The sequence below is a fragment of the Aythya ferina genome (genome assembly GCF_964211825.1).
Source record: "Aythya ferina genome assembly, chromosome: 1".
Classification (NCBI taxonomy): domain Eukaryota; kingdom Metazoa; phylum Chordata; class Aves; order Anseriformes; family Anatidae; genus Aythya; species Aythya ferina.
Window position 1 is genome coordinate 93,932,802 of NC_140296.1, and position 24,526 is coordinate 93,957,327.

General features: G+C 40.8%; 1 protein-coding gene across 4 annotated transcripts in view; it reads right to left on the reverse strand.

Annotated features, from left to right (window-relative positions):
- Positions 1-7,586: 7,586 nt before the first annotated feature.
- Positions 7,587-24,526, reverse strand: part of IGSF5 (immunoglobulin superfamily member 5) — a 28,971-nt gene continuing 12,031 nt past the window's right edge. For 2 of the 4 annotated variants that reach the window (XM_084505511.1, XM_084505514.1), the window contains 5 exons: positions 21,588-21,716; positions 21,064-21,088; positions 18,369-18,481; positions 16,434-16,510; positions 7,587-8,276 (listed from right to left, as the gene is read on the reverse strand). In XM_084505511.1, coding sequence (XP_084361637.1) covers positions 8,208-8,276; positions 16,434-16,510; positions 18,369-18,481; positions 21,064-21,088; positions 21,588-21,716 — 413 coding nt within the window. In that variant the 3' untranslated portion in view covers positions 7,587-8,207. Of the gene's footprint in view, positions 8,277-16,433; positions 16,511-18,368; positions 18,482-21,063; positions 21,089-21,566; positions 21,717-24,526 lie in introns of all 4 variants that reach the window. The other 2 variants (XM_084505513.1, XM_084505512.1) reach the window with 2 other exon arrangements.

Sequence of the window (24,526 nt, forward strand, 5' to 3'; positions counted from 1 at the left end):
TTTAGTTTATCATCTCTTTGTATTTAAAGCTTCAGAAGCTGAAACTTTAATGACTTTATGTAACTGTAGAGCTCACCTGATATTGAGGAAAGGTATTAAATAACATATCTCTTATCCAGGGAAGGCCAAAAAACTTGCTAACTGCTTTTACAGAGGGCGTTGCCATTTTGGTGAGCAGAAACCTACCTCGCTTCTTGTTTCAAAGGGTTTCACAGAAGTGCCCCTCAGTGTATCCCTGGAGGCCACAGCACTTCCAGGGCTTTGAGGCATGCCCGAGCTGTATGGGAGGCAGAAAACCTCCCAGCCCAGGTCCTGAGGGCAAGGGCTGCCAAATATTGGTCCTGGGTACGGTGAGAAAACCCTGCTGCTCCTGCCTAGCCTGTGGTTTGACTCAGTGTCCTTAATGAATCCTGAAGCCTCGCTTCCCAATGGGGCTTGTTGTTGTTGTTCACTTTTGAGAGCTCAGCGTGGCGAGGCACTGATCAGGAGTGAGAGGCAGGTGAAAGAACACTTCATACATATCCTCGAGCTCTCGGCTGGTACTCCCTAATACCTCATTAAGCAGGATGGTTAATTGAGCTCTCTGTTCTGCATCCATAAACAGTTTGCTACTTATCTCCTTAGACCACATTTAAATTTGGTATTAAAAAGCAGCGAGAAAATACTTTCGCTGCCCTATGGACAGCATATCAGCAATATATGGGGTTCAATGGGAAAAGGCAATTATGATCACTATTAAACTAGAAAGCAAGTCCTGCATGACTGACTCTAGGGAGAGTTGTTAGCAGAATACACCAGCATCTTGTCCCAGTCGCTCCAGAGGATCTTTGGTGTACTGTCTGAACAAAATGGTTTCAAATGAGCAAGGTTTGATTTGCAACAGCAAAGACATGACAGTCGGCTTCTTTCTGCTTTCTGCTGCTGAAATGTGCTTCTCCCTCCCCTTCCTTGCTCACTTTCCTCCCTCCGTGCTGCAAAAGAGGAGGAACTATTTTGGACTGTCACTAAAAGCTTGGGCAGAATGCATTTCTTGTTTGTTTCAATTAATATAATGCAAAAAGATGGGCAAGTACGTAAACATCCTAAGTCGAGCCCATTTCCATATTAGATGTTTATTCCCCTTGTTCCAGTTTATGCATTTCTAATTCACAGAAGTGCATGACTGATGCCTAGAGAACAAAGTATCCATTATGTCCTTTTGAGTTTTCATATTATAAATTATCTTGGCCATAAAGTACATTCAAAAATGTACCTGACTGATGAGAATTGCTGTGCTGTGTGCACTGAAATGCCAGTTCTAACCCAGGGGGAGGAATCATTAATTGGGGTAATGAAATTGAAAGCATGATAATAGATGTAACCTTAAATTGTTGATTATGCCAATTGACCTTTTTGTAAGATCACTACACCTTCATAAAGTCCTCTTCCTCCTTGACAAGAAAAAAGCCAGCAACCCTGTGCTAGCAATTTTATTCATCTGACAACATTTTGTGAAGCGGAAAACATGGCAAAAGGAGCAAACCGAGTTCAGTGAACTCTTACCTATGCGGTCTCCAGCATAACATCAGCTCAGGCAGTGCGAGCTGAATGCTCTGCACTGTGCATCTACAGTAGGGAAAAAATAGCATAGCTAAAGTCTAGCACTTGCATGCAAATAGTTGCAATTATAGGCTATTTAGTTGGTGTTTCAAGTTAAGCTGGTCAATGACCCATGAGCACGTCTGGGAGCAGTGCTCCCCTGGAAGACTAAACATACAGAAAACATGAGGCAGCGTGCACTGTCACTCCCTTGCCCGCTGTCAGCCTTGGCCATTAAGCAGCTACAAAGGGCACAAAGGACATAGGTGTCTGCTAAGCAAATCTTGGCCAGCAGCAAAATTAACAACTAGGAGCAGAGTGACTTTAGTTGTGTGCTGTCGGTAACCGTAGCTTGTGGCTCTTCTTACAGCTTCCATTTCAGGGCATCATCACTAGCTTCATAATTGTCTGGCTTTAATTGTGTCTACCTCTGCTCTGTTAAAAGGAATTAGCTGTTGAAATTAAGGAAGCTAAGGCTTTGTAACTTATTATCTGTGAAGCTGCTGAGCGTAGCAAGAGATGAAAGGAAACCTCCCCGAGTTAGTTGGATGATCGTCCCAACACACGTTAGAAAGTCTTCATTAATTATTGGTGACGGGGTTCATTGCAATAATTGAGGAGCACCTGCAATGCAGGGCAAAACTTGTCAGCAGCCTGGCCACTGAGGGTAAAGAAATACAGATGTCCTTCCTTGGTATTTCCACGGTGCCATGTGGCACCTGCAGCACTTCGTAGGTGGCTGAGCAGAGCCAGGTCTCCTTATTAAACCCGTGGTGCCAGGAGAGGTGACAGCAAACTGAGGGCAGAGAGGGAGAGAAGAAATCTGCAAATGAGGTTTCTGGACACATGCAATTTTCTTCAGGCATCTGTTTAGGGGCAGCACTACGGCATGACAGGAGTGAGGGGCTGCACCGATACGCACAGGTTGCTCAGAGAGCACAGATTAATAAAGACAAATGGCTTGTCTCATCCTTCCCTCCATGAGCACGTGGCAAGCTGTTTGTGCTCCCGTGCTGCGTGACAAAGCGGGTGGCTGCCCAGCTTGGAGAATCCACCAGGCTAATTTTCAAGCAGGAGCTGCTGTCCTGCTACTCTTGCTGTCAACTGGCCATCTTCATGGTGGTTACTGGCTTCTGCATCAACGCTGCAACATGCAAGAGAAGTGCTGAGACAAACCCATGGGGCTACTTGGTTACCACATGGAGTACTTTTTAACAAATCGTATGGCTTTGTGGTAAAACCAAGTAGAGGTGTTGCCTCATCAAGGGAGATCCATTGCCTGTTGTTTGGAAGGACTGTCAGGAAACATCTAAATGATGCCCCGTGTCTCTGAAGAGTGATAGGAAGCAGCCCCAACACCTGGCAGTTCAACGCGCCTTGGGAATCGCTACTGACCTGGGAAAGCAAAATGCAGCCTGACACCATCCCTGAGAGCCTGCCAGCCGTGGAGCAGGGGGTCTGACTCCCAGGTCTCCCTTTGCCCTTACACGTTAGGTCTAAAATGAGTGGTAGTGACATTGGTGTGTGCAGCAGAGGGACCCGGGGAGTGTAAGCACATGGACCAAGCCAGTGGAGCTGAGACCATGGCAACTGTATCCAGCCGTGAAGTCACTGGGATGAAGGGGATCGATAGCACAGCTGAGCTGATCCAAGGTCAGAGCAGCCCCTGGGCTGTCTGTGCCGAGAAGCTAATGAGATGGAGGCAGAACAAAGATGGCTCTGGTTGGCTTCTCGAGTAAAAACATCTTGATATTGTTTTCCCTGGATTTTGGCATTCTTTCCCCAAAACAAAAACAAACAGAGTGTTTTGCTGGAACGTTATTTGAGAAAAAGCACTTAGTGCCCTCATTTGAGGGAGTGATCATACCACAGTAGCAAATAAGCAGCATAAATAGCATCTGTGTGACATGAGTTCTGATATGAGGGAGAATGCTGAAATTCACTCTGAACCGAGAGGGAATAATCTATTGTATAGCTTCTGAGCCAGCAAATATCCACGCTTGTTTAAATGAATAGCTATGCTAACCTAGTATAAACCATCCGTGATTTCTAGGATCGTGTAAAAGAGCTGTTAGCAACCCGCACCTCCTTGTCCTCACTCCACCAATAACATGTTGTTTTATTTCCTCTTTATTGACAAGCTTTCACTTCCATGTTGAGTTAATCTTACCATCTTCTTTCTCTAATTGGTTACATCTGTTTAATCTAATTGGTTACATTGGTTAAGCTAAATATCTTGGGCTTGGAGGGCCTGAGTATGTGGGAAGCCAGCTCAAGTTTTTTTATGCTCTCTGCCTTTTCCATCACCTTGGTGAATTTAAGAAATCAGTGACTGGCTGCCTTTTACCATCACAGTGGAAATTCCCTCAGTTACCTCTCCACTTTTTCCCAACAGCAATTTAGGAAGGTCAGTTTAAGTTTACATAGTGTCCTCCTGACATCCTAGTGGGTGCGATGATTGAAATATGCGGGCATCAGCATCCGTGCATAGGCAGGACAGAGCATGCAGGTAGGGGATGGGTGTTTTATTGGATCAGCTGGCATCACTGGAAATACTAGACAAGCTTTCTGACATGCAAGCCCTTCCTTAGGTCTGAAATAGAAGCAGCAATTTGTGAAGCTAAATACAAGCTGAGAACAAATGCTCAGATGTTAATTAGATACGTATCAATTAGCCCTTTGTTTAAAGAAAAGATATTCGGTAGCTGTGGAGGAAAAAAAGGATGGTAGAGAGGGAGGAAAGTGAGAGACAGTGAAAGTTTAGAAAGTTAAAGAAAGCTACTTATCACCTAGGGGGGGAAGAGACAGCTAGTTCACAGCCTGGGGAACAAGAGCGGATCGTGGTGAGTAGGAGGAGAGTATAATCATGACAGTCACATCTACCAAGAGCGTGCGCCTCCGTGTCAAGGGGCTCTACGAATTTCTCTGCTCAGCCTCTTCTGTAGCACAGACTTTTGGAGAATGATCTGAAAAAGAGCACTAAAATGCCAAAGATGTTTTGTGGGAAGTGTTCCCCTATTGGCAGCTAGAGTAATCTTTCAGTTACAGGTTGGCCATGAGAGACCATTCTGGAGCATACAGATTGCTTAGTTTTACTTATACAGGTACCATGAGGCCACTGGATTAATTTTATTGTATTTCTGGGATTGCAGGTGTGAGATTTAGAGAAATTCGGGAGGGAGAGTTACGAGGTGGGCCCCACTTTGGATGGGCAGAGGAAGATTAATTTTATGCAACACTTTGAGGGGACCATACTCTGGTTTCAGGGGTGCTTGTAAGAAGCTGTGCTCTTCCAGATGATGTCCATCCTTGTGAGGAAAGAGATAGCCAGGCTGGCTGGCTGGCAAGCAAGGAGTACCCACCTGGGATGCCCAGGTACTTGACTGAGAGTGGTCTATTGTAGGTTTGCAACAGCATGTATTATATATACTGCCGAAGAAATATCAAAAATAGCAGCTCTATTCAGTCAAACCAGTAAGAAACCAAATGTTTGGTCAATATTGTGCGTACCGTTTCCTAGGACTGCCTCTGTTGATTGTGCTCACCCCACATGAGGTGCTTTTTCATTGTAAAAAGAAACCTTCACGTGGAGCCAGTGTTATTTTTAAGTGGCTTTCTCTTCAGGTAGCCTGAATTCTCTGTGAATTATAAAACTGGAGGGACAACTTTAGGAAACCTGGCCGCAGAATGAAATGCTGGATATCTGTGATGCATTTTTTTTCATTGTACACACAAGTGGAATTCAAATCAGAACATTTTGTAAGGGAACGTGGAAGGGTTGTATACGATCAAACTGTGCACGCAGCCTGTGAGCAGTAAAAAACTAGGTACTTCTAGACTACTAAAATGTCCCCCAAGTCATAATTATAAATCAAGATGCATGTGTTCAAAAGATTGGTGTCTCCATAAAGTGCCCGAAATTCAATATTTTTAGCCTACTCTGTCTTCTGAAAGTGCCTGCATATTTTATATTCCCCGAGTGCTAAAAATTGTCTCTGTATTTTATGTATTGTTGTTTGTAGAGCTCTATTTGCAAACGTAACTAACAGCTAGTACTGGAGATGATATACAGGCTGTATAGAATGCCTGAGGAAAACAAATCTGGAAGCATACAAATGCTGGAACCTTCCAACTATAAATTTCAAGGACACTATAAGAATTTTTAACCTCATGCTAATTCTGTTAAGAGTATACCATAGCTGTGTGGGATGCTTCCTTGTAGCTCACAGGAAGGAAAACTGCTCCAGACTGTTTATCAGGCATGTTTCCATGGTTGTTGTACCTATAGATGCAAAAAAAAAAAAAAAAAACACCCACTTGCCATAGTCATTGAGGTGTGCAGTCAGTGAGGTGTAGTTCCTGTAGATGCTGTGTGTTATCCGCTGGAAATCATCTGCTGGCGAATGGTCCCTGGGGCAGACGTGGCACTCTGAAGCAAGGTGCACAGATGGAGGGCCCCGGACATCTGACTGCAACAGCTCGGAGCTGTCAGGGGGAAAGGGGCTCCCACACAATTCCCAGATGAGAGATCTGACATCGGTTCATTCATTCAACAGCAGTGCTGGGAGGTGCATTGGCCCAACCACAGCCTAAAAAATGATTTGGGAAGCACTCCTGGTGTCCTCCAAGGAGCCTCAAGTACCAGGTAGCATGGCATGGAAGTCTCCATGAGGACTTGTCAGCATGGATGGCACCATGGTGTTGACACAGGAGTCCCTCTTTTGGCTCACAGCATGTGTCCTCTTGCTGCTGTCCTCAACGCAACCATTTTTTTATTATTGTGGAAGGATACAGATTAAATGGAGAAAAAAAAAAATTGCCTTCAGTTCAAGGTTGGCTACGTTAATGTGGTACCAAAAAATATCAAAGCTAAGCTTGAAATCGAGGACTCAGAGATAAGCAACACAGTCTGTTTTGATTCCGTTTCAAAATGCATTCTAATCAACAAACACTTTCAGGAGGAAAACAACTGCTTCCATCCAGTTTTCATTTCTGTACTGCACAGTTACTCTTCTGATGAGAGGAGGCTCGCTAACCATGCATGTGCACAGAAAACCAAAGATCTGTGGCTTTTACCCCCAGGTCACAGGCTGGTGTTACCCTTGGCCCGTCTATCTTGTGCAATGGGTATTTCTGTAATAAAGTGGCTTTTTGTTGGTTTTTAGGCTACACTGAGCTGCATGAGCAACTAGGAGATGTCAGCAATACCAATACTCATACCCAAATATGACAGATCTTTCTCTCAATGCATGGTTAAGTCAAAGAAAAAACAGATATTCCATAGTGTAAATTACTTATATTTTCTCTGTATAACACTATTATTTACATTTACATAACATGTTTTTGGTACAGTTACATTCAAAGGGAATACATTTCAAAGCTCCTCCTTAACCAAACAAGACAGAAACAGTGGAGATGGACAGAATCTGAAAGAGCTTTGGATACGATTGCACATGGCAGATGATGAATTAGTCCCAGTGCTTGTTCTGACAGACTGAATGAAAATGTGACTAGCAGTGCAAAATCTGTCACAATTTAATGAGATCCTAAATGCTAAACATGCAAAATAACATTTTTTTTTCCTGAGATTAGGTTTCAAATATCTTATTTTCATTGCACAGATTATCACTGAGATGCAGCAACTTCTTTCAGCATTCAAAGAGCACCTGCATTGGCTCATACAAAAGATTAGCATGCAAAACGCTGAATAATTCAGAATGCCTTGAGTGGGTAGAAGGATGAGCACACTGGAAAAGAACCTGTTTTTCTGAAAGAAGTTTGTCTTTGCATTAAAAAAAAACTAACATGTTTAAGCATTTTTTTTAATGAAACCGTAGTTTTCAGATTGGGAACAGCCACCCTTTGTTGTGACCCACATCATGTGGCTGCCAAACTCAGCCCACAAGTATAAGAGAGACATAAAGCATTCAAGCAGCAACTCTTAAAAGTCAGGATTTTCAAATCCATATTTTTCAGCTCAAGATTTTTGCCTTTCAGTCAAAACAGGATTTTTGGCACATGGGTAATTGCTTTTTATTTAACACTGGAACAACATTTTTAAGACAAATACTTCTAACAAAACAATGTATTGATTTTTTTAAAAAGAATCACTTCTGATCCACAGGTAGTTTTGTTAGAAATGTTGAAATAGCCCTGATGAGAACTTCTCTTGGTTTTATTACAGAACAGAAACTGAAAAATGTGGTTGATCTATGAGCTTGAGATGATCAGCTGTATGTAAATTTTAAAAAAGCAATAGATAGTTTATTAACCAGTATTCTTCTGAGCTAATCAATCACTAGCAGTTCTAGTCCTTGAACTTGCTGTGGATAACCTGATATTTCTGTCTGATAGGAGTTTTGGTGATTCCTTCGAGATCCAAACCAGATTCTTGTTGTTGTAGAGTCCCATCAAACTCATTGTCTCTGAATTTAAGGCTGCCATTTGTGTCCATTATTTTGCTGAGCTATCATATACTACATTGCAGAGGTTACAATTTTATTTCATTGCATGATAAATAAACACAAAAATAATCTATAAATTGAGAGAACTGGTGGTGACCTTTCTTGGTCACAGGAAGCCATCCAAGTATAAAATGCAGCTGACAGATGAATTTCCAGAAGTCCATTCTAAACATGTGTCACATTTCTAATTTTCTTTGGGCTGACCAGATGATCAGTACGCTTTTGAGGCTGCCCCTAGGACAGAATGAAAGCAGTTACCAAACTAAAAGAAATCCTAGAAAAGCAGTCCCACAAGGGTCCTCAAGAGGTTACCTGCCACCCCTCACCCCAAAGCATTATGAAAAAATTAAATCTATCATCAGCAACCCACTCAGAATCTAAATACAAAGAAAAGGAGGAACGGCAGAATAAAAAAAAAAAAAAAAAAAAAAAAAAAAAGCTTATATAAGTCTCACGTGCATACACCGATGACAGTTTTGGGAATTCCTTAATTGGTCTTCTGCTATCTAAGAACTTGTGTGCTCTGCAGTCCTTATTGCTCCAAGCAAAAGATTTTGTTGGGCATTTCCCCTCCAGTTTTCTTAAAGAAACTAACCCATAAGCTGTAATAAAAACTTAACATCTGACATTGCTTTCCTAATACACTGGAAATTGCAACAATAAGCATGCCAGTATTTCATACACCTGAAAGAACATTCTCAACATCTCCATGTTTATCTAAGGCTGGCTTTTTTTTAAAGTTCCCATGGCTAGCATCATTCTGCTTCCACCGACAGCAGTCTTTTCAAGCTGACCCCAGTGAGATCAGCTCAACAGTTCTGAAAACACTGTCCTCGTTTGAAATCAGTGCTGTGGGTTTCCAGTCCCAATTACTTTCATGCTTCTGCTGCTGGCTACTGTTCCTTGCATTTTCCCACCTGGTCGCAGTCCCTTGGGCATTAATGGAAATTTCACTTTTCTTCACAGCTGAAATTTTTATCAAGCCTGAGCTGGTTCCCAACTATTGACCAAACTTCCTGTAGTTTGTTTCTCAATCATTAATCATGTACAGCCTGTACTGCCTTGGTATTCTTCCAGTATGAAACATCATGAATAATGTATTTGGTACCTCTACGTTATTGAATAAGCCGGAGAGGAAAATGTTAGATAACAAATGTGGACAACATTTCTCTGGTATTTAATGAGTCCCAGCACCTCAAGGAAAACCATGGGATAAATATAACTATCCTAGAAACATTTCATAAGACAGATGCCTTCTGTTCTAAACACAACTCTGTTCGCTCCCCTCCCCCCTCTTTTTTTGTTGCAAGAACATGCTGCTGTTTTCCAAATTTACCCTCCTTTACTGTTTATTTCAGCAGAGAGGAGCGGTGCTCTGGGAAGTAACAGGATTGCCTGTCTCTGCTCAAAAGACCTTTTCCAAGATCTCTCTGCTGCTCTTAATTTCTTATAGTTCAGCCATAGCACAAAGACCTTAGTGGTGCTCAACAGAGACATCACTCATTCATTGCCAGAGCACGTGAGAAGTTTCCTCTGGTCTGTGTTACCCTGGAGATTAATATATAATGTGATTTTCTCCTTTTATTGCAGAACAGTTACTTGGCATTTCCTGGTCCTTCAGTTACAGGTCTGCTAAGGCTGGCATTCTCACTAGGGCAGAGGTTTTGAGATGCTCTCTGCCACTGCTCCTTCAAAAAATTAACACGTTTACAAGTAGAGTGGAACAACAGAAAAAGAACAGCTGGAAAAAGCTGAAGGCAAGTGCTGTATTTGTGGAAAGCAAGCATTCCCAGATACTCTACACTGTCCTTTGAGTATAAAGTATACTGAACTAGTTCGCATGCCGAGTAACTGGAAAATTGCAGAGGGAGTCCAAGAGCTCCTCACTGAACACTGTCTCTGAAAATTCCTGGCATAGGCAATTATTTGAATCCCATACTTCACTAAATATGGGGGTGGGAATACTTTGAAGAATTTGTTGCACAAAAATATTCTTGCACCTGGATTTACAGATGGAACAAAGACACTAACCAGGAAGGTCATCAGGTAATGCTGATGAAAGAGGCAGAATTTATGGCCACTAGGAGGCCATAATACAGAAGATCCTGTTTTGTGTGTGCTTGTGAATAGGAGGCAGCCTGAGGACTTGCACCAGCTGGGTCTAAACGGCACTATTCATTCCTATCTGATAGCACTTGGGAAAATGTAACCCCTGCATTCCTCTTTTGCCTTAAAAATCTCATCTGCAAGACTGAGCCTTCCAGTCCATGCCTTGTCATGCCATTTCTCCTCACCACCAAAGAAGGAACCAAGCAGCAAGTTTGCTGCTGGGGTGGGGACTGTGCCCACAATAGACCTGGTTCCTCTCTGCCCTGCTGCATCTTGCATTGTTACCTGCTTTAGAGCAAATGCTCCGTGTTACTTATATTTTATTCTCACTGTGCTGTGATATCAATTAATGAAGAATTTCATGAATTCCTATCAATTCATGCTGGCTACTGTCCCATTTTCTGCGGAGCTTTCTCTGAAGTAGAATAGCCTCACAGAGGTTGCAGTTAACTATGTATAACTTTGCTGAAATTGGGGCTGCTGGTTCACTGACCTAAACTTCACTTTCTGATGTTGTGGAAGATCTCAAATAGAATGCATTATAAATGCAAAATACAAGGGAGTAGGATGACAAGAGCCATTTCATATTTAAACCTTTGTATTTCAAGACCTGCCTGTTGACTTCCATTCTGCCCCAGATGCCTTCTTAATAGGATTAGTATAAAGGGACTATTACACCGGGAAAAGTGTTGTATGGTTTGGTGGTTTGGTTGGGGAAACAGATGCCCAGATCTTTCCATCTCTTTCAGCAATTCCAGCAATACATGGGTGAATCAGAGGACAAAATGAGTGTGTGTATCAGCTGATTGCAGGGTTGAATCCTTCAGTCAATGAAGAAAGGACTTCTGCTACTGCAAGCATGTTGTAGTCATTTGCGCAACCCATATGACATCAGTGATATGAATGATGAACACACATCTGGCATTATGAAACAGGGCTCTGATCTTTAAATTGATTTGACAGATGGCAGCTCCTCAGACACTGACGCTGTGGAAATGTGTGACAAGCTGAAGGCTTTGCCTGCTATTAGCCAGCCAAAAAAAAAAATCCAAGTCTAACTGCATTAGAACAAATTGCTGAAATTAATGTGGTAGGAGTACTTCCAAATGTGTCTGCATGCATCACACATTCTGCTAACTGCTAGAACAAAAAATCATGGAGGCACAGCTTTCTGAAGGTTATTTTTCCCCCTTCCCTCAGTTTTTAATTCTCTTTCTAAATTCACTTCATTTACAGGAAAACACCCACCCAAAAACTCTGGATACCCTCAAAATATTTTAGATACACCCTTGCTTCAAATAGCAAACCAGTTCCATCCTGTCAACTCTTAGTACACTCAGCACATTTCCCTGTCCATCAACAGACACACAAACTGGCAATTCCTTCGTACTTCTTTGTCGTTTATTCCCACCCATGGAGCTTCACCGCTCCCCTTCTGCCACAGACACTTGGAAAAAATTATGCTTCAGTCTTCAAGCTGCACCTGCCTTTCCACATCTGTATCATCAATATTTATTACTCTCTTAATCAAGGCATGCTGACCAATGAATGTCATAACATGACATACTCTACAGTACATTTCACCAGTAAGGGTAAAATTATTTGCTGTCATCGGTTTATATTTCTGTTTTATTGGTCTTTTAATTTGATTTTGATGGCTTAATTTTTCTTCTCAAACAATCCATTGAGTCAGAGCAGTTATATACAACGCAATAAATGTAGCTACAATCCATCACTCATTACCTCCTCGGTATAAAACCACAACCACAGCTACATAATATTTGCAGTTTATAGAGTGTCATTTGGAGTAGTTAAGGAGAAAAATAGATCCGTCCCCATTAATAGTGACTCGGTCTGGACTGAAGAGTGTGGCTGTGGTGGTCAATCCAAGCCTTGGCTAGCTCTGCTGAAGTCAGCTGAATTACAGCACGGATGAACCTGTCCCACTGTAAACAAGCACTCCCTTTAACAAAATGGTCTGTTTTATCACAGACAGTTATGGCATATTAAATGGACTAATTATGATTCTTGTGTAGGAGACTGTGCAGTCCTGCAAGATCCTGAGTCTCTAGAGCTCCTTTGGTAGCAGTGGGACTTGCAAAATTTCCATTCCTCTGAGGTGGCCCTATGGCCCTTGCTCAGGCTAAGCTGTTCATGGGGCTACCCCAAAATCTGCCAGAGCCAGGATAAGGATTCCCCACACTGCACTTGGGTTTTGGAAGAAGCTCTGTGTAGTGGGTTAGGGCGTATGAAACAGCCCCCCAGGCACTTGGCCTGCAGCTTAGCCCTGGGACTGGGAGCAAGGATCACTCTCCTGCCATTGCTGACGGTAACAAAATATGCAATTAAGCAGCAGCCAGTAACTCTACTCTCCATTTGACCTTTTCTTGGCTAATGTAATCAAAAAGAGGACCTTCCAGCACCCCTGACTGATGCTCCCGGCCTCCTCTTCTAGTGGTGGGTAATTTTTTCCTCAGCTCAATAATTTAGTTCGATATTCCTCATTTTTTTTAATGTCTAGCACATCTTTTTCTTTTTTCTTTTTTTCTTTTTTTCTTTTTTTTCTTTTTTTTTTTTTTCCCTTCTCCTTCACTTAGGCATTACTTTCCCTGAGATGACTTGCCAGATCTTTTGTTCATGTTGTGAATTTATCAGTGCAGTTACCGGACAACATGTATCTTCTGTGAACATTTTGCTTTAGTTTCTGACTCAGTGAGTTTGATTGGCCCATAGCTGACCACCTACATGAATTTCTGTTGTCACTTTTTACTGTGAGACCCAGCAGGTGTTTCAGGCTTTGTTGCCCATGTTGGGTCAATGGGCAAAGACTTCTGAGGAAGCGAAATCTTTGATACAGAGTCCCCATTAATCTCTCAAATCATTTAAAATTGGATCCTTTTACATATGGAACAGAAGGTATCAAATTTAAAGCTGATACCCTCAGAGATCCAGGGAGATTTCTAATGCCTTCAGTCTGTGCAGGTGGAGCTTATACAAGCTGAAACTTCCCGTCTAGCTGTAGCGAGGTGGGGGTTGGTCTGTTCTCCCACGTGCCTGGTGACAGGACGAGGGGAAATGGGCTTAAGTTGAGCCAGGGGAGTTTTAGGTTGGATGTTAGGAAGAACTTCTTTACCAAAAGGGTCGTTAGGCATTGGAACAGGCTGCCCAGGGAAGTGGTGGAGTCACCATCCCTGGAAGTCTTTAAAAGCCGTTTAGATGTAGAGCTTAGAGATATGGTTTAGTGGGGACTGTTAGCGTTAGGCCAGAGGTTGGACTCGATGATCTTGAGGTCTCTTCCAACCTAGAAATTCTGTGATTCTGTGATTCTATGATCTAGTTTTCTCCTGGCAGAGGGGGAAACATACTGTGTAGCAGGTATGTTTTCCCTTGCCCAGTCAAAATACTTAGTTGAAAAATCTTCATTCACCATGATTGCCCTGCTTTCCATCTTGTCTCCATATCCATGAGTTTCTTCTAATTTTAATTCTGAATTCCATTCAAATTTTTCCCATTTGGCCCTCTTTTCTGGCCTTGTAGTTGTGGTGAATCCCAATACCACATAGTTCCAAGGAAGCCAGCTACAGAAATCTTAAGTTCACCTTGCAGAGAGTGAGAGACAAAAATTTAGGTCTTCAGTCTCCGTGACTCTTCCCATCAGTAGCTGGGTTCCTTGTTCCCTCCCCACACTGTTTCTGAGGGAGAACATGGGCTCTTCACTTCTTACTGACCCCATGGAAGCACCACAAAGGTGTTAGCTCATTTTTCCTGATTACCCAGGAGAGAGAATGGTAACTTGCTGGGAGTCCACCACTATACAGCCTCCTTGACCGCAGAAAATTGTCTGAGCCACCCCTCTTTGTCCTGGTTCTCACTAGTTCTCTCTCCATTTCTCTTTAAAAAATTCAAAAAAAAAAAAATATCCCCAAATCCTTTGGGAATATTTCCAGGATCCATATGGGGAAAGGGAACTGAGAAACACAACTTATCAGCAAACAGTTAAATGGCTTGCCACCTGATTTCTGCTGATTGACAAAAAATGTGTTATAATGAAGGAGCACCACAACGTTTATTATGCAATATATTGGCTACAGTGGTGATTGAACTTTATTAAAATGCATCCAGTAACTCACCTCTTTGTCAGAAAAGAGAGCTTTTGCATTTATCAGGGAAGGTTATGAATGTAAAAGACAAAAACACTGTATGTTGCCTGGGAAATGTTTCACTATGTTTCTATATAATCCCATAAACCTAAATCATGAACTGTAAATCCACAATTTTAGGTAAAACATTCATCATACAATATTTGCGTTTCCTTTATCAGCTCCTGTATGTACAAGATGGTGCCATCACAAAATGCTGAGAAGCCCTTTCACACTGAGAAGTAGTTTTTGTTTACGAGCCAATTTTAGATTGCTAAATATTCCTTCAACATATTAAAAAATATATATAAATATTTTTCACCTGCAAATTATCTCTCGATATCTTTCAAAAATCTGCATGCAGTTACCAAAGCAACTAGAAACCACCTTAGCAGATTAGTACCAAATATTGCCCAGGGACAAGTGGTTTAACAGAAATGGTTCAACTCTATGCTGTGTCCCTCTGATGGGTATCAAAGTTTCCCTAGATATTCAGCTACAAAGATCTCCTAGGCCATCCTACCCAGCATCTGACATAGAGGGCTGCACCTTTGTGTTTCAGTTTCATGTTTCAACCCTCAGCTGTGTTGAGCATGCTTTTCAGCTTCGCATTTATAATATTTTGTTTAACAAGTAATTAATGTCAAACATAATAACTACCAGCTACAGATACATCATTATCATTCCTATTATATTTACTGTTATTATTGTGATCATTGCTTTAATCATCAATTGAGTACTTCCTAAATTTTATTGTGTGCTGCAAGAACAAGACATACTCTGCTATGATTTATATGCAATGTCATCTCAAGACAGATTTCTGCATTGCACATGTTGAAACATATCTTCAGAAATAAATGAGTTATCGCTGTGTTGAATGGTGAACTTGGTACCACATCACTGCTACTTTCCCAAGAGAATATTGGCCACAAAAAAAAAAAATCATGAAGACGTTAAATCTATTTTATAAATGTATGGCATAAATTAAGATCCATGTTGCTGTTGTGCAAGAAGCTGAGAGCCTACCACCATGCTTCAGAATAGAGGCAGATGAGGATGAAAGAAATAGAGGAATAAACACCGAGCCCTGCTTCTTTATGCTTTTTGTCTTGTGGAAAGGGGACAACACATGAGAGTAGACTGGATGTTGGTTCCTTGCTTCCCCTTCCATCATTTACTGCTGAGATGCCAAAGGTCTCTTAGATTGGTGCTAGGCTCCTGACTGAAGAAACTTCTGCAGTATGGAAGTGCAATTGGAAAATGCAATCTTTAAATTATCCAGAGAAAAAGCTTTTTTACTGACTGCATCTGCACTGGATTTTGTTTGTAAAGGAACATCAAGCACCACATTCAATGGTGCCTCTATCTCAAATCCACACCTTGTCTAGTCTGGAGACTGGTGAGAAAAAAACAAACATTGCAGACATCTACTTTTGCGGCAGTACATGTGTAACAGCTGTCCAGCATTATTACACACTTGGAGCAAAGCAAACCTCCATATTAATGGCTTAATGTATGCAGAGGCGAATTCTCAAAAGCTGAGCCAGAGTTATTCTGTCTGGTGAGGGTGGAAGATGGAATTAGTGGTATCAAGTGGGCTGGTCAGAGAGAAGGTGACTTTTTAATCCTGGGAATGATGAGAAGGCCTATGGTAACACTGTCCTATGGTAACACTGTCCTAGTCAGGGCTACTGACTGTGCTGGGAGAAAGTCCCTGCTGACATTTGGAGAAAGAAAAATATGAGCAGCAATGGAAATGAAAAAGCAGACACAGACTGAGGAGCAACAGTCTGTGACTCTATAACTTTAGGCTAGGAGGTGGGGAGAAAGATGTAATAGGAATCTGGGGAGAACAGATGGTGGCTAAAGCATTATTAGACATTTCTTCCAAATATCTGGAGTGTCTGTTTCTCCCCCACTTCCCACCCCCTAATAAATCAATTTAAATGCAAGACTAAAACACAAGGCATGCATCATTATAAACAGAAAATTCACAAATGCTTAAGGGATCATTCCACTTATCCAATTACAGCTGTAATTGAGTTTTAAAATCTACATCCACCCAAAATCTATGTTTGGTTAAAGTACAATATGCACTGTGTGGAAAAATAATAATAATAATAAAAAAAAAGATTACAATTACCTTTTGTGCAGACCTGGTTTGTAAATCTGCATCACGGACAGTGAACTTTGTAGACATTGGAGGAGGAGGGACATTTCCTGTAATAAGAATATACAAAATTACTGTTATTCAGTATCCACGATAGTATAACCACATATAGTATAACCACAAGCCATTCAGGAATACAGCTAAATATGCTTTAATATTGTCAGCCAAACACTAGTTAATGAATATGAAAGAAGCCTATCTAGAAGCCAGCAGAATAAATTTGTCTGGGTTTATCTTAGTTTTCCTTCTATTTTTTGAACCTGCTACATTTTACAATACCACATGCTCTTGAAATCTTTCCACTGTATTTATTTCTTCACAATTTATTTGTTAGAGAGACAAGGGTATATGCCTGGATTATAGACTCTGCACAATAATTTTATGCCATTAAGTGTTTGATTAAACGTTTTGATAATAATGCAGTTCTAAATGCAAGTGCTGGGTAAAGCTTTGGTGGAGACTCACATTTGCTTTAGAAGAGACTTTGTGCTTAAGGACTAGAATTTATAATGCCTTAGTCATTTATCAGGAAAATCATAATTCACTAGCATATTTTTATTAATGAAGTCAGCAATGTGAGGAAAAGGACTGTAAAGGATGGTTGCTCAACTGTTTTCATGTGGAAAACGTAAGCCATTTAAAAACAAGCTTTCTTCCAACCCTTTCCCCCCTACCTGTCTGAATTTTCTACCCTGCAGTCACTGTGCAGGCTCTGCAGTCACTGTGCAGTAACTATTCTATAGAGACCACAAATAAATAAAATTAATAAGAACCATTGCTGTAAAATGTAATTGTAAGCCTGGTTTCTTAAGGAAATTAATAATATCTGCTTATGCTCACTGTGGATGTGAATCTCCAGCCACTTCAGTAATTCAATAGCATTTGAACTTATTGAAGAGTCTCAGAAATTCTGATATATTCAAAGTCTTTCAAGTCAACAGGTGAGACTGGGCATCATTGCTTCTCTTTTTCATGGAATTCCTTGGGGGAAAGGAGTGGAAGGAAAGACATGTTTAAAGACGTTCTTGCTCTGTTATGTGTCTTGTTATGGTATAACTGCTGGAGACAATGCGTTATGCTACTCAGCACAACAAATGGATGCATTCTTTTACCCATGGCTATATCATTCCCCAAGAATATGGAAACACTCTCTGAAAGTAAGGTGAGGATAGTGATATGATATCCTGAAATATCATTACCAAAGGGAATACTTTGGACAATAATGTTGCACAGATGAACCTTGCAATAACTTATATAATTAATTAACAAAAATATTATTTTTCAGTTGCAGGAAAAAGCTACTAACAAAATAACAAAAAATAAAAAGATAAAAAGCTAATAATGAATGAGTATTAAAACCTTCAGAGATTCAGCTGCAGTCAGGGATGTAGCACAAGTCCCAGGAGCTAACTGAAGGAAAAGAGCTTCCTCAAAATGTCAATTGTCATGTCTCCTGTGTTTCCTGTGGATTTCTTTTTCATTTTATTTCTTTTTTTTTTTTTTTTTTTAATTCATTTTTTGTTTGGTTGGTTTATGTTTTGTTGCTTTGCTTTGTTTTTTGTTTTTCAGTCCAATGTGCAAAATGTTGCCTAAATCAACAATCATATGATAGTCCAGTACTGGCCCTCAAAGGTATTTGGAAGAACAAAGTCATTAAAAACAAAACCAACAAACCAAAACAAAACAACAACAACAAAAAAATGCATAATTACAAGTAAATTCAGCTCCAAAGAACTTGGATGTTTTCTCAATGCTTTTGAAGGACTGTACTCCAGATGATCCAAAATTTTATGAGAACAAGTCCTTCATAAGGTGTTGTGGAATCTTGTTCTTTAATTACATGATGCGTTATCCAAACACTTGTGTGCCTGTGTTGAAAAACAGCTTGACGATATGTAATTCACTCACTAGGGATTCGTCCTGTGTGCTGTGGTTCCTCTGGAATGTATCCCTCATTTTCACTACCATTCCTTTGCCCAGTTTTTGCATGGCCATCTGTTTTGTTTGTAGTTGAAATTTTCCTAGGGAAAAAAAAATACTGTCATTAGAACTTCATTATGATATGAGAACTCTTGGGTAGTAGGCATCAGAGAAAATATTATATGTCCCACTTTTGAAAAAAATAGTTACAAAATACATCTGGGCCTTCCAAATATTCAGCTACTGCAAATCTCGTCCTATATAAATACTGCCTATGAAGTTCTGGATAGAAAGTTTCCATCAGCTGCTTTACAAGCAAGAAGGAAAATAGAGTAAGCAATCTTCTCAGAGTGAAGACTCTGTTCCAGATCACAAGCTTTGTAGGAAATTAATTTTTATCTCTAATTCTGAATTACAGGATAGTCAGTGGCCCAATAAGGAAATACCAGTCAAGTCATCTACAGCAACTCATGATTTTTGACTGAACCCACCCAACTGCAATAAGAAAGCATGCCAGCTCACATCTACACAGTTTGGCTCTCAGGTGATTTACCTGTACACCCCAGAGTTAATTTACTGTGCACATGAACATAGTCACAAAGAAGTTGATAGAACTTCTTTGGTTAAAGTTATGCATCTCTGAACTTGCATAGGTGACCTGCAGAGCTACACACTGAGAAAAGAGGGCATTTTTACTAAAAACTTATGCTAGGAAAAACACTACTATTCATTTGTTCTAACCACAGATTCCTCTCTGGGATGATCCCAGGTCCATCTTTGCCCAGCTTTCCCTACAAATCCAGGGACTTGTAGGGAAAGAGGGAAATATTCTCGGTTAGCAGTACTTGTGGAAGCTGTTGCATCAACTTATTTATGTGCAGTAAGAATCACTTTACAGGTCTGTAGAGCTTCAGATGAGTATTTCTGATGCACACGGAAGTCTGACTAGCCAGTTGTGACTACATGGTTACTTTTTTTAGGAGATAAACATGTCAAATACCACAAAGAAACCTGTCATGGTTGATAGGAGATAGCAATTGTTTAGGAGTACTACCTCCACAAGATGGTCTTCAGTCTATTTTATCTGATCCTTAGGTCTCAACAAATCCAGCATTGTAGCCAAGCCAAAATCAGTTACAAAAAAGTGTGGGAGGTACAGAAAAATAACCAGCCAAGTTAAAAATAAATGTTGTAGGAATCAAAACAATATATCTTTAGTCTCACTGTTTCTTCACTACTACCTCAACATAGCTTCCACAATCTGGACAGTCATTATTCTTTTTACTGCAGGTAGGTTCCCCCAAGGAAAAAAAAAAAACAAAAAAAAAAAAAAAACACTAAGCCTTTGTGCAACTGTCAACACTGACTTGTCCCAGCTAATCCATAAAGCCTGGACTCAGCCCAGTGCTTAAGCACGTGCTTTACCTTTTGCTTCACTCTCAGGCTGTAAGCAACTTCTACAAAGCTGGAATGACAACTCATGATTCAAGTTAATGGGAAAATAGGAGCTTTACTGTACTAAGATTTTTTCATGAATATTTGCTCTAGACCAGATTCAAAGACATTGGGAAAAAGTAATGCTAAGCCCTACTCTGGGTCTGTTTGTGTTGCCTGTAAGAGGCACTGTGCAGACCCTCCAGGGGCAGCATCAGCAAGGCAAGGCCCTGGAAAGGGCATGGACCTGGCCATAGCAGTCCCTGCAGCTGGGTAAATGCCTCCCTGAATGTACAATTGATTTTGTCATAGCAGGGTTGACCCTTGCAAAGGGCTTGTGGCACAACCAGGTCAGAATCGAAGCAAAAAGGTTTTGTAGTGTTGTATTCATACCAAAACCGATATGCAAGTTGCACTTGCTTTTGACCTCCCATTCCCTGCTGATGTAGTCCTGCCCTATTTATGTAGCTGCACTTGGTAAAATGATCGATTAAGCATCATAAACTAAGAAGTCACATGGAAGCTTACTGGCATGGCATGGTAGGATTAGCATTGTTTCCTCAGGAGAAAACAGTACTGTTGTTTTTATTTTATTTCATGTCCAAAAATAGTGTATAAGTGGAAATCTGCCAACAGACCTTTACAAAATTTCCCCACAAGAGGCCGTTAATGAAGCTAGGTATTACCAAAATGAAAGGCAAGGTGTTGTAACGTTTTGTAAACTCATTAAGAGACAGGGAGATAAATGCCCTGCAAGCACAAGCTGTGCATGAATTTACACCGCTCCCTAGCAGCTTAGAAAAGTAACTCTGGTAACCTCACTGACATTGCTGTTAGAGCTGCACTACTGATAATGTAATTATCAGTATTAATACTCACACCCATCAGCTCAGGATTTTTAACATTTTTCAACTCCGTGCAATGACGTACCAACAGCTTGGTATTCAAGCACACCTGGTAATCACTTGATTAAGTGTCGACACTCACCAGCGGGGCAGCTTATTATATTTTATGTTTCTCTTAATTTTATTTTGCTTAGTTTTATTTTACTTTATTTTATTTTACTTTATTTTATTTATTTTTTTGTTGTTGTTATGTTTTGTTTTATTTTATTATTTTATTTGCCTGCCAATCTGCCGCGGAGCCCCGGGCCCCGCTGCTGGGCTCACAGTGACCTCCTGTGGACGTGCCGGCAAACGCCCGGGACCCAGACGCAGGCAGCCTGCTGTTCACACCTTATTGAGCTTACCTTGCTTCACTTTCGTACGTGGATCCTGGGGGGAAAAAGAAAAATTTATTTAAAATGCTGGAAAATAAAACATGACCTACTAGAGAGCTCATCTCAGAGCGTGCACTGTGCTCCAGCTACCACGGGAGCATCTCCCCTCCTTATTTCCAGGACTGTGCAATAGCCCCGCAGGACAGCTTACAAAGAAACTGGAAATCAGGATCACAGCCCTTAAGATAGTTTTCAACAAAGAACTTCAAGACAGGAACAAAACGTCATTGGAAGTTAACGTGCTCCTGAAATGCCCTTGTTGTTAACATGAGTGGCAAAACTCTGTGCCACGGACTACTTTGGGACCGAGTTATAGGAGAAAGCAAGGTGAGAGTAGGGAGCATCTTAAGGTGGTCATGGTTAAGGGCATGATCAGTCTGCTTGCATTTCTGCTTACAGGTCTTTGCACTACACAAGGACTGTCATAAGCAGTAGATTTATATCTAATTTAAGGTACTTTTTAATGTATAGGCCAATTGTGAAGGTCCACTTACCTTTCTTTAGGCAGCAGCAGCGTACGACAACCACAATAATAATGACCAGGAGAATAAAACCAACAATTGAAAACACGACTGCAAGTGCAATAACCCATGTGCTTATGCTGTCTTCACTGTAACCATTTTCTGTTAAATTAAATGGATAAATATTGTTACATCAGAATGGATAAATATTGTTTTATCAGAGTCTCAAAACATTGTTTTCAAAATATTTAACTTTTCTATGAAAACCTATTAACTGCTTCTTGACTATTTAGCAAGGAGGCTGTGTTTTCCAGATGATGGTCTCTGTATTTATGGGTGGTGGCCAAGCTCTCAAAATGTTTCCAAAATAAACTTCTTTATTGCAATGGTAACTTTTCTGACAGCCATTTCTTTCAGAAAAAAATATTCCAATCAAGTATTCCAAAAATATTCCAACCAAAATTTTAGTTTGCAGATATGCTGAGTGTCCCATCATCCTTTGGAGGCCTTTTGGGCTGGGGATAGGGGTTAAGATTCAATTTAGATATCTATACTGCAGATTTTAAACATCTTGCCTAGCTACTTTTGTCAGTGGAGAGAAAATAGGTATTTTGGGTTACCATTCACCTGGCCAAATGTATATGTGTCCCTCTGGTTAAGATGATCAGTTCTGAAGAAGCGTCCATTTTTCCCCACTGACCACAGTCACAGTCTTAGGTGCCTAGTACAGGTGGAGATTTCTAGCCTGTAGATTTGACTTTCTGATGAATCCCACAATGGAATTTCTCCCACTAATTTCAGCAGGTGTTTGATTTTGGGACATACTTTGTAGGTCATCTATTTGGTCTTCACTTAAAGATCAGTGAAGTCCAAGAACTGTAGCACAGTTCAGGATACTGCAGCTACTAGCCCATCTTCACTACTGGCAGTTTAACAACATTAAATTATTCTTTTGTCTTTGCTGTAATCTACAGTGCTAGATGAGGTGATTTCAAGATAATTCAACATCTTGGTGAACCTGGTTGCTATGAGCAGGTTTCCTAAGAGAGCTTCTGCATCAGAGAACTTTGAAAATACCCCAAGTTTCTTACACAGCTGGATGTATAAGGAAGGTGTCAGTTCTCACTGCCGCATTCTCATCCTGCCCTTTGGTTTTGACCAGATATTTTAGAACTACATCTAATTTGTCTACCCTTTGAAAAGCAGCCCCCAAATCATTTTGACAGTTGTTTAGAGAAACGTTTCAGGTGTGATTACAGGTGTGAAACGCATCCAAACTCGACAATACCCATTCTGTCACACTGGGCTCATGATTGTCACGTCCTCATTAGAAGTCCCAGTTAACAGCTGCATGGTTACATTTAGCTGGCAGCCTCTGGGAAAGGTACCGCAGCCATGTAGATGTCTGGTAGCTGCACAGTGTCAGAGCTATTCCCCTGACGTATGACCCAGGGTACCCAATGCTTTACTTATGGTAAGGAATAAAGGAGCAAATCTATGAATTTGCCTGGTTTGCTTGAGGTTTGGAGGCTTCAGACTGCAAAGATACAGGAGCAGAGCCTCCTACAAAGCTTGAACCTTTGTTAGGAGTCTGAATTATCCAAAGCTCAGGTCATTATGATTAAGCAATTTGTTCCAGTCTTCTTTAATCATAATGCACAATCATAATATTTTGAATTTCTTCTGACAATTAGAGAAAACAAGCACTCACTAACCTGCAGACTAGTAGTTAAATCCATAGGCTGTAATCAGTTGTGATTACAATTGATGAGAAACTTGTTCATTATATTTTCATCCAGAAGTACCAAAACAAATATATATATATATTATCCTAATTCATTCCATAAAACATGCCATAGGGTTTCAAGATGGCTAAGATATGAAACATGTAGCTGTTTAAATATAGAGCTAAATTTAACCTCTGCAATGAAGGGAGGAGCAAAACACACCTACACAGGCCCATACGCCCAAGCTGGCTGCCAGACCAAGGTATTTTCCACCCTGTCAAGTTCATGCTACATGTCCAAAGAGGCTCTACAAAGCTGAAGTAAGGACAGGATACAACACAAACACTCCCAGCTCTTAAGCATAGCAGCTTCTCCCCAGTTTTGGAGGATCCAGAAAGAAACTGGGGCTGGGACCAGCAGGCATGAATACAGGAGCTGCCAGCTCAACGTGAAAGTAGGAATAAATCCACACCACATTACATTAAGTGTTTGGTGTGTACAAAGCCACCTCCTCATTCCATAGGGCCCATTCTCAGCTGCTGTTCTGACACCTGGTTCCTCCTAAAGCTGTCTAAGAATTTACTTGGGCAAAGTATCTGCAGAAAAGGGAATTTTCCCAGGCACATGCTTGTGACCAAGGAGAAAGGAGAGACTGAAAAAAGATGGATATCACTTCTTGGACACTTTGGAGTTTTCTGATAAAAACAGATAAAAAAACAGAGGAAGATCTGGCTCCTTGTGGATTCCCTACATTCACCTTCTGCAGTACAAAGAACACATGCAGTCAACACTGAAGCCACAAAGAGCTTGGGACCAGCTAAAGGACTCTACTGAGGACCTCATTTTCCAATAATAGCTCTGTGAATACCTCTGCTGTGATAACTCCATAGAAGTTCCCAAATCTGGGGCCCAGCAAAACTCTGCTGTGAGTGAGGTACCTCTGGAGGAGGAGCAACTGAAACTAATAATACAACAGTTTTGGGGAAGGATTTCTTAAATTTTTAAAGCTAATCTTCATTCCTGACACCATCTAGCTGAGGTTGAGTCTACATATGAAAAGTCAGACAAGCACTGAGATTTTACATGTGACATACATTAGAAATTTTCTTCTGCCATAAATGTCATGTCTTTATTTCATTCTAATAATCTGAAGACTTCATATTCTCAACTGCTGACAAATTTTGAGTGTCTGATGCTGCAAAATGATTTTTCCAAAGAGCAATGAATTATGTCCTATACAATCAC